Here is a 10,911-nt window from a genome sequence, read left to right on the forward strand (position 1 = left end):
ATTTTTACATTAACTAAAATACTTTAAAATAAAATTATATCGAATATATAAATTTTAATAGGAGTCGGTGCCCTTTAGACCCTAAGGGAGCTCGGTCCCTGCAAAAATGGATTAAAATTGCTTCATAATTAGTTCATCCATCCTAACCCCTCTATAATTTTGCATTTTGGCTGTTTAAGCCTCCACCTTTCTATTTGTTTTTTAATGTGACTTCAAGCTTTTGCCTTATAATTAAGCGGGATCCAATGATGAGGTTCGTTACTTCAATCAGGCACACAAATAGTTTGGTTAACACATTAATTAGAGAATATGTTGCAATTTTGATACAATCAAACGGTCCAACTACATATATATGTACATATACGGTCCCCACAAATGAAGTTCTATCATTGTTGATGATTGGTGGGTTTGTGATAATTTCCTTAACGTTAGGAAATACACTCAATGGATAATTATTACGAATAATAATAAGTACACGATTAAAAAAGAAGAAGAAGAAAAAAGATAAACTACTAATGATAATTAATAAAGATTTATATTTTTCTTCTCAATTTATTTATTTACCAAATAATATAGTATATTTTTAGGTCATATCGAGAGAGAAAACTAATCAAAATTTCCACCATAGTATATTTATATAGTGTCTAATATTTTAAAAATGGTATAGATTTATTGAGTAGTTTTTTTTTTTTTTAACGAGGAGTTTAAAATATTTGAAGGGGACACCTAAGAAGAAGATGAGATTGTAGTAAGGAAAGTGGACCCTTTAAGGGATTGTTTGTTTACTTCAGAATGATTAAACGTTGAATGATTCAAATGTTGAATGATTCAGAGGCTCTGTATGAATTAGCTCTGAATGTGACATGCTGTTTGATAATGGTTCTGAATCATTCAGATATGCGAAACAAACGCGCTGAATGCTAAACAATTCAACATTCAGCGTTGAATGATTCCATTAGAAGGCAAACAAACAGCTTTATGGTTTGGATATAGCCTATAGGCTCGACTTATACAATCTAAAATTCCCCTTAGTTGTATACGAGGTCAAACCATGTTCTAGAAAGGGACCGACACTACTAGACCCTCACTTATATATATATTGTTAGAAAATATTCTTAATATTTAATTAAATAATTGTTTAAAATTTTATTTTTAAAAATATTTTTGATTTCCAATGGTTTATTTTAAGGATAAAAATATTTTGATTGGATGAAATTTTTAATAAAAAATGATTAACACTTCAAAATATGAGATTTTTCTCCCCAAAATAAAACATTAGGAGTTAAAATGCTAAAAAAATAAAATTATTATTAAATCAAATATTAGAGACATATTTTGAAACACATAATAACAAAATTATTTCACAATGTTTGCAAAAATATCACTTTATCCCATTTTTTTAATATTTTAATCCTCAATATTTTATTGTTTTCATCAAAACATTTCATATTATATAAAAATCGTTAATTGATTAATGATTAATAAAATACTGCTAACATTTACTATTACTAATACAACTAAAGTCTCATTAATGGCATGATTATTTATAAGGGCGAAGGATAGTACAATTTTTTTTTCGTAAAAGAACAATACAAAACAATATTGGTGGTGAAGATAAATGTCAAAACACTGCCGTGATCATTCTAGGCGGTTAGATGTATGAAACATGACATACATTAAATATATACAATATTAATTCAAAATTTAAAATATTAACTTAAATTTAATTCATTTTATTCATTTATTAAAAATAATATATATTTATATTTTCTTAGATATTATATAAATTTGTAGTATGATCTTCAATTTTTATCTATTAACCTATTAATTTAAATAAAATATTATAATATCTTAAGTATAATTTAGATTTTAATAAATAAATTATATATGATTAAATTAAATCAAAATCCTTCAAATTTAGACCAAACACTTATATCTAGTTAGTTATCCTAATTATTTGATAATAAATATTTATATATCTTTACATACGTAATACTCAAACCTAAGATCTCAAATAATAACAATAATCCCTTACCTAATAAGATCAATTGGTTCATTATCTCTATTCTCGAATTACTCTAGATCTTATTGTTGTTCAATCGAATTATAGTACTTAATTGAATAAAAAACCTTAAAAAAGTGAAGTTAAGAAGTAGGCTAAAGGCAGAGTCGGTCATGTGGCACATATATCCACAATCATGTGCCAATGTTATTGAAAGAACTCCTCTCAAAGCAAAGTTAAAATAAATAAATTAAACATGAATCGTGTGGCTTACGAGAGTTATAGAAGAGTAACTTTTGGGGAGTCAAATTATTTTTTGGTTCTTGTACTTAATCAATTTGGAGATTCAGTCCTTGTCCTTGTACAAAATCATAATTTGATACCTTTTTTTTTTATTGAAACCGGGATTGCTTCTTCGTGTTCCTCGGACGATAGACGGTGGTTGGATGAATTATGAATGCTCACTATTTAAGGGAAACACGTAATAAATCTCCAGACGTAGTGAAATTAAGTAATGACATAAATAAATACTCCCCAGTTATAGGAAGCAGTAAATGAAAAGGAATCGTTCATAAATCACTCCCTTTGGCCTTTGAAACCAATAGATTAAACAACGTATGACTTTTTGATATCTAATATATTGATATATGTTAATCACGTAAGCTTTAATTATATTAAAAATTAAGTCGAATTAAATCTTTTAAATAATACCAAACTATTATTTTTTATAAAAACCATAAATTTTATATAAAATACATTAAACTTCTCATAAAAAGGCATATTATGTTTCCAAAGTAGAGTGTTAGAATAATATCACCATCAAAGTAATGGTAGGTTCAGCTTGAGAGTCTGAGAATTTATGGTCAGCACCAACCAAAACCCACAAAAGACCCTAAGTTTTAATGGCAAATTCAAACAACCATTTATAAAGGTGAGGCTTTATAGGCAAAATTCAAATGTAATCAGCAATAAATAACTAGAAAGATGGTTTTCTTCTTACACTTTGGGGCCAAGCAATTTGCAATTAAAGCCACAACCAGGTGGTTGAACCCACGAATCTATCAATAAAATGGTCAAATTATGGTTTTTAATTTTTTTGTTATATTAATATTTAGGATTTAATTAATAAATCTTTTTTATTTAATAATTAAAATAAATTAGATATAATAATTTAATAATGATGTAGAGTTAGTTTATCCTAACTTATTTGGGAAGGTTTGGGATAGTGAAAGAGAGAGAGAATCTAAAACAGTGAGATGCCAGCTATGAATTTGAAGGATCAAATCATTCTCTGAGGTCAAATCTGGCATTGCAAATTTTCTTTCGTTTATAGGGCATTGTTCTCTCCCCTTATTTACTACTCGGATTTTAAATCAATCCTCCATTTTCCTCCTCTCTATCCCTCTCCCGCTCTAAACTCCCATTTTCCCATCCTTTTATTTATTAGAGAAAGGAAAAAAAACAAAAGATTATGTTCATGCTTTGAGAGGAAGGAAGAGAAAGGAGAGAGATGTGTTAATGGTTGATCGAGTTTTTGATTCTTCCTCCACAAGACTAAGAAGAAGAAAAGAAAACAACCCCATGGCTGTTTCTCCTTGTTTGAGTGGTAATGATCAAAAGAAACGCTGGTGGCTTACAAATAGAAAGGTAAAAAAGAGTCGAAGCTTTGATCTTTGATCCTGTTTTTGTTCATGTTCTTAACATTGATATGTTTAGGTTGTTGATAAGCACATTAAGGATGCGAGGAGTCTCATCGCGACGCAAGACCAAAACGAGATCGTTTCAGCTCTGAATCTCCTCGATGCGGCATTGGCTCTCTCGCCTCGTTTCGAGATCGCCCTTGAACTCAAAGCGAGATCTTTGCTGCATCTGAGGCGTTTCAGAGAAGTAGCTGACATGCTTCAAGATTACATCCCGAGTCTCAAGATGTCCAGCGACGACTCTGGATCGGTTTCATCGGATAACTCGTCTCAGCGAGTCAAGCTTCTCCCTTCCGATAACTCCTCCTCCGACTCACCCGGTCGTGACCCATCTTTCAAATGTTTCTCTATATCGGAATTGAAGAAGAAAGTCATGGCTGGATTGTGGAAGAACTGCGAGAAGGAAGGCCAATGGAGGTAAAATTTCCACCCTTGACTTCACTGATTTTGTTCTTTATTTTGAATGGTGTTATTTTGAGTAAAAAGTTACAGTCATTGAACTTGATTGAGCTCACTCAATTTCGAAATAGGTACTTGGTTCTGGGTCAAGCATGTTGTCACCTAGGCCTAATGGAGGACGCCATGGTTCTCCTTCAAACCGGTAAGCGCCTTGCTTCCGCTGCATTCCGCCGAAAGAGCGTTTCCTTATCCGAAGACAGCTTCTCCCTTCCCAACACCATCACCGCATCCGACATCTCCACCGCTGCCACAACGCCTCCTTCCACGACACCACGGAATCTAACCCCTTTCTCCGAATCCGAAAACATTTCCCAGCTTCTATCCCATATCAAATTCCTCATCCGCCGTCGAACTGCCGCCATTGCTGCATTAGACGCGGGCTTATACTCGGAAGCCATCCGCTATTTTTCGAAAATCGTCGACGGTCGTCGCCCTTCCCCTCAGGGATTTCTCGCTGAGTGCTATATGCAAAGATCCTCCGCTTACAAGGCATCGGGACGTATAGCCGAGTCAATCTCGGATTGCAACAAAACTCTTGCTCTGGATCCAACTTGCATCCAAGCTCTCGACACCAGGGCCTCACTTTTCGAAACGATACGATGTTTACCGGACTGTTTACATGATCTGGAACACTTGAAACTGCTTTACAATACCATTTTGCGAGATAGGAAGCTTCCAGGCCCTGTCTGGAAGCGTCACTATGTACGGTACCGGGAGATTCCCGGTAAACTCTGTGCATTAACAACTAAAATTCAACAATTGAAGCAAAGGGTTGCTTCTGGAGAGACCGGAAACGTTGATTACTATGCATTGATTGGTTTAAGGCGAGGGTGTTCAAGGTCTGAATTAGGTAGAGCTCATTTGTTACTATGTTTAAGGCACAAACCGGATAAAGCTACCAACTTTATCGAACGATGCGAGTTCACTGATGAGCGTGATCTCGACTCGGTTAAAGACCGAGCCAAGATGTCAGCATTGCTTCTTTACCGGCTGCTTCAAAAGGGTTATTCCAGCGTGATGGCTACTATTATCGATGAAGAAGCGGCCGTGAAACAAAAGAAGAAAGCCGCGGCTGCTTTACAAGCAGCACAGGCAGCACTTCAAGTGCAGCAAACCCAATACTCCATCACTAATCCGGAACCTGAAACCAGCCCTGCTTCGACAACGAATGCATCAAACGCTTCTAGCTGCAAAACCAGTGTTAAATCCAGTGAAAACAAAGCCACAACAAATGTGTTTCAAGGTGTATTTTGCAGGGATCTATCCGCTGTTGGGAACTTGCTATCGCAAGTTGGGTTTAATCGACCACTTCCAGTGAAATACGAGGCATTAAGCTGCTAATTTAGCCATTGGGAATCGATTATGAACCAAGTTTTCTTGAGTTATTTTTACCGGAGTGGAATCTCTGCTTCATTCTTCCTATTTGTACAAAACGTGATTAATTTGTCTGCTGGGAAATTTTGTCACCCTATTTCTTTCATGTTATCCACTACCCTTCCCCTATATATTACTTCTGATTATTTAAATTTTCTACTTTTGGCTACATTTTCTTTGGGATTCTGCTTATGCTTTTGGGTTTGCATTTCATTACCCTCAACTTTGATTGGGAAATGAGTGGGCAGGGAAAGAAAAGAGAGGCAGAAGCAACTGTGGATTGGATTTTTATATTTGTCTTGTGTGTTGCCTTTTAAAATCTTCTCTGCTTCCCACCACCCAACGTTTTCTAAATTTGATTATTTTTTTATTAGATTCTTAAAATATTTATTAGTTATGTTATGTTATCATTTTAACCATTAAATAAAATATAAAATATATTTAAATTACGTTAATCAAATTATACTTCAATGTGAAGTGATGCCATTGGTATTGGATCACACCCCATGGCTTTAATGGAATTGTGTGAGAACTATTAAAACCTAGGATATAGTACACAAATGGTCCCCAAGTCTATGCTAATGCTTTGTTGAGCTATATGATTATTAAAAGTTATAAAATGATCATTCGACTATAGGGTATTGTTTTGTTGAGTCATGGTCGCCTGAATATTATATGTTCCAAACTTGTTTTTTTTCCGTTAAAAATTTGATGACCTTTCGGGTGCATTTCGTGTTTGACCCCAACTTATTGACTGAGATATGATAAAATATGATATCAGAACCATTTCAGGAGTATTTCGTGGATCGAGTCTCCATTTACATTATGTCATTGAGTAGTGCTTGAAACATTATGTTGTCGAGTCAGTGATATAAGTTACGACGGTGTCAATAGACATCATTAAAATAAAATTTTATCGTATCTTAGTCAATAGGTTAACGTCCAGCTCAAAAGACAATCAATTTTTAAGAAAAAGAAGAGTTTGTAACATATGAATAGTTGGATGATCATTTTATAACTTTTAATAGTTGAAGGACTGAATAAAATAGTATCCTATAATCGATGACTATTTGTATACTTTACCCAAAATCCTATGAAGATGAATAAATAAAAGGCGAATGTTAACCTACTAAATAGGCAAGGTCCCTGTGTGCCTAATGCAACAAAAGGCGTCGAATTACAAATATATTTAGATATAGAAAGCTTACGACTTTGCCATCATTTGGGCATAGTTTTTTATGCAAACAACTCCACTGTTTCCCCCATTGCATTCCTCAATGCACATAATTGCACATGATGGGGTTGTTGGGTTTTTGTAAAATGGCATTGCATTTTTCCAGAAAAAAAAAACCACAGGTGAAAAATCAGTGTAATATAATCATTGTTTATCGATGAATTTTAAATATTAAACAGTAATTATTAATTTTATTAAATTATTTTAAAATTTTAATGATTGTTTTGTAATATTTGAAATTTTATTGACTTAAAAGTTATTTTGATATAATTTAATGGTTTTTTATTCTAAAAATAACAATTCTTTAGCTTTCATCTTATTTTTTTTATGTTTAAACTTTTAATTTAGCTTTAATCCCTTTGATGATGTGATATAATATTAAGATGTTACATCATTTAACTAAAATAATAAAAGTTTAGGGGTTAAATTAAGGGGGAAATTATTACATTTAAAGGTAATTGGAATCAAAATAAAATTCAAGAATCCAACTGAAAAAAAATGCTAATTTAAAAATTAGAAGTTAGGGTAAAAGAAACTAGATGGGTCATGTGGGAAATTAGTACTAGTGATGAAGATTAAATATTTTGTATTAAAGAAAGAAAAGGGGTTAACTAGTGGATTAGGTTTGGTTGTTTCATAGTGATAACTTGTCTTAGAAGATGGAACCATCACCTCACCATAATCCCATAAAAGATTTAACACTAAAATGGCAAATAAGCCAATGTGGAATTCGTCTTTTGAATCAATCGACAATTAAGTTGATGATATAAGATTTAGATTAAAACCCTTTAAAAATATTAATTTAATTAAGACTCCATTGACTAAATAAATATTTAAAAGAATAATTAATGTCAATGGAATTCTTACGACATTAATCTAGACTTGAAAAATTAACTTTTTTAAAAGGTTAAAAGAAAAAGGCTTCTCATCCCTTTGATTGGAAGTGATTTATGTTCCCTCTCTCTTTTATCCTTAAAAAGCTCCCCTGCCCTTCCACGCTACTCAAGCATTTTGCTTAGCTTTACTTTACTCCTTACAGATTGAGACAATTCAAACTAAAACCATAAACTAATAGGTTTATTTTTGAATTTCATCCCTATAATTTACAATAATGTGGTAACATAGTCCAACTACTTAACCAAAAACCAGCATATTATCTCTATGATAAAATAATAAGTTTGTTTTTGATTTATGATTTACTTTTTATATAATTTTCTAAAAAATCCATACCTATAATATAAGATATTGTGATCCATTAAGACCTACTTAATATTCAAACAAGTTTGATCTCTTTGTAGTATATGCATATATTCATTTAGTTAACGTAATGTTGTTTATTTTATTGATATATTCGGTTCACCTTTTTAAAGCAACTTTTGTTTTTCTTGTGGCGAAAGATGTTGAAATGTCAAAGTTTGAAAAATTGGTTTAAGTTAGGCACCTAATATTGCAATGTCAAAATTAGATACAACAATGTCAAAATTAGGTGCAATAATGTTTGAAAATTAAATGGGTAAATTATAAACTTTAGTCACTAAACTTTAGGGTATTTATAAGATTAGTCCTTAAGTTTCAACTATAAATACCCTAGCTCATTTAGCTTCAAAATCATCCCAAAGCATTCTAGCTTTCTTCCAATACTAGAGAGAATTTAGAGAGTTTCTTGAGAGTTGTTTTCTCCTTTTTATTGAGAGAGAATTATCATTGTTTTCTCCTTGGTAGATCGAGAGAGGTTGTAATTCCTATTTTCTCATAGTGAAATTCTTCTACCGTTGCCTGTGGTTTTTACCCTATTTTATTTAGGGGTTTTCCACGTAAATTTTGTGTCTCTTTTTATCTTCATTTTTATTTTCTCAAATTATCAGTTGCGATTTTACTCTATCCGATAGCCGTCTTCAGCAACAATTGGTATCCGAGCTAGATTAGAGTGTGTAATATCTGCTTATTGTCTTTGTGGTTGCCACCAAAAGGTGGATCCTCCAACATAAGAAAGTAAGAAGTTATTACCCATTCTTTGAAGGTTCCAGAGAACTATTCACGATAGTGAAATAGTGGGAGCTATCCGTAAACGAAGCAATGGCAACGAAATTTGATTTTGAAAAATTCAATGGGAGAAATTTCTCATTGTGGAAATTGAAGATGAAGGTCATCCTAAGGAAAGACGGGTGTCTAGCGACTATCAATGAAAAGCCGGTGGATTTCGCAGATGACATCAAATGGAACGAGATGGACGGGAATGCTATGACAAACTTTCATCTAGCATTAGCAGATAAAGTATTGTCAAGCATCGAGGAGAAGAAGACAGCTAAGGAGATATGAGATCATCTCACCAAATTGTACGAGCCACATCGCTGCACAATAAAATTTTCCTTAAGAGGAAATTGTATACTCTCCGTATGCCAGAATCTACTTCAGTGACGGAGCACTTAAATACACTGAACACCTTATTTTCTCAGCTTAAGCAGCTTACATCCTTAAGCTGTAAAATATGAAAACAAGAACGTGCTAAACTTCTACTTCAAAGTCTACCGGATTCGTACGATCAACTCATCATCAACTTGACAAACAGTAATGTCACCAGTCTAGTCTACGATGACGTTGCAGCTGCTGTTCTACAAGAAGAAAATCGGCGCAAGAACAAGGAAGACAGACAAGTAAATCTGCAACAAGCAGAAGCGTTGACAACGATGAGAGGGAGATCAACAGAACGTGGCCAAAGCAGCAGTCATAAACATGGTAGATCGAAGTCGAGGAGCAAGAAGAATTTAAAGTGCTACCACTGTGGAAAGAAGGGTCACTTGAAGAAGGATTGTTGGAGTCTAAATAAAAACTCCAATCCACAAGGCAATACCACAAACACTTCAGATGATGGAGATGATCTATGCTGTGAAGCGTCAACCACCGTGGAAGGCAGAAAAAGATTTGCAGATATATGGCTCATTGATTCGGGAGCGACATATCACATGACCTCAAGAAGAGAATGGTTCTATCATTATGAACTTGTCTCAGGAGGATCTGTGTATAGTTGCAATGATCATGCCTTAGAGATCGTTGGTGTGGGAACCATCAAATTGAAGATGTATGATGGAACAATTAAAGTTGTTCTAGATGTGCGGCACGTGAAAGGTCTGAAGAAAAATTTATTATCCTACGGATTGTTGGATAATAATGCTAGCAAGATTGAAACACGGAAAGGAATCATGAAGGTGTTCCGTGGAGCGCTTGTGGTGCTGAAAGGTGAAAAGATAGCTACAAACTTGTACATGCTGAAGGGAGAGACATTGCTAGAAGCAGAAGCCTCTGTTGCCTCATGTAGTTTAGATTCTGCAATGCTATGGCATAAGAAACTTGGACACATGTCAGAACAAGGAATGAAAGTCCTTGTGGAGCAAAAGCTACTTTCAGGCTTAACAAAGGTATCACTTCCTTTGTGTGAGCATTGCATAACAAGTAAGCAGCACTGGTTGAAATTCAACACATCAAATTCTAGAGGCAAAAGTATTCTAGAATTGGTTCACTCTGACGTATGGCAAGCACCAGTAACGTCCCTAGGTGGAGCAAAATACTTTGTGTAACACCCCCAACCCGTATCCGACCCGGATACGAGTCCGAAGTGTCACATTGACTTTTCAAACCTTGACTCTTAAGAAAAATCCCGGGAAATTTAAAACTTTATTTAAATCAAAATCAAGACTTTATCAGAGTGCTCGTACTTAATGACTTATTACATGCCAACACTTTATACATAACCAAATACATACTTTGTCAAATATTTCTGATCTGATCTTTTGGTAAGGAAAACTGACCTGTCTTGCTCCGCATCACTCCTTACTCTTCTCGAAACCTACGTGTGAAACAATCACACGCTAAGTCGAAGACTTAGTGAGGCATAACAACTTATAATGCACTTTAAAACATATATTGATACATGCATATTCTGTTCTATCATGTTATAGCAATTCCATGCATTTTTCATATTGTATAAAATCATATCCGATTAATTGCAGTAAATACATACATACCCATAATTCATCATTAACAGTTTATCATATAATCACATACTTTTTCAATCAAACACTATACACACAACATCATATCATTTCTATAGCATTTATCATACCACTAACTTATATTTGTTCATA

The 10,911-nt window shown here is 33.7% G+C and overlaps 1 protein-coding gene across 1 annotated transcript; it reads left to right on the forward strand.

Annotated features, from left to right (window-relative positions):
* The first annotated feature begins 3,411 nt into the window (after positions 1-3,411).
* On the forward strand, positions 3,412-5,690 carry LOC120127235. Its single transcript, XM_039145189.1, has 3 exons — positions 3,412-3,649; positions 3,719-4,119; positions 4,233-5,690. The coding sequence occupies exons 1-3, from the start codon at positions 3,521-3,523 to the stop codon at positions 5,500-5,502; spliced, it is 1,800 nt and encodes a 599-aa protein (XP_039001120.1). The 5' UTR covers positions 3,412-3,520; the 3' UTR covers positions 5,503-5,690.
* The last annotated feature ends 5,221 nt before the right edge of the window (positions 5,691-10,911 follow it).

This window comes from Hibiscus syriacus, unplaced genomic scaffold, assembly GCF_006381635.1.
Source record: "Hibiscus syriacus cultivar Baekdansim isolate YM2019G1 unplaced genomic scaffold, ASM638163v2 tig00110467_pilon, whole genome shotgun sequence".
NCBI lineage: Eukaryota > Viridiplantae > Streptophyta > Magnoliopsida > Malvales > Malvaceae > Hibiscus > Hibiscus syriacus.

Excerpts from the sequence above, each read along its gene's own strand:
- LOC120127235 (XM_039145189.1), top strand. The coding sequence starts at position 3,521 with ATGGTTGATCGAGTTTTTGATTCTTCCTCCACAAGACTAAGAAGAAGA. Across the intron at positions 3,650-3,718 it reads GGTGGCTTACAAATAGAAAG|GTTGTTGATAAGCACATTAA; the intron begins GTAAAAAAGAGT and ends TGATATGTTTAG. Across the intron at positions 4,120-4,232 it reads GAGAAGGAAGGCCAATGGAG|GTACTTGGTTCTGGGTCAAG; the intron begins GTAAAATTTCCA and ends ATTTCGAAATAG.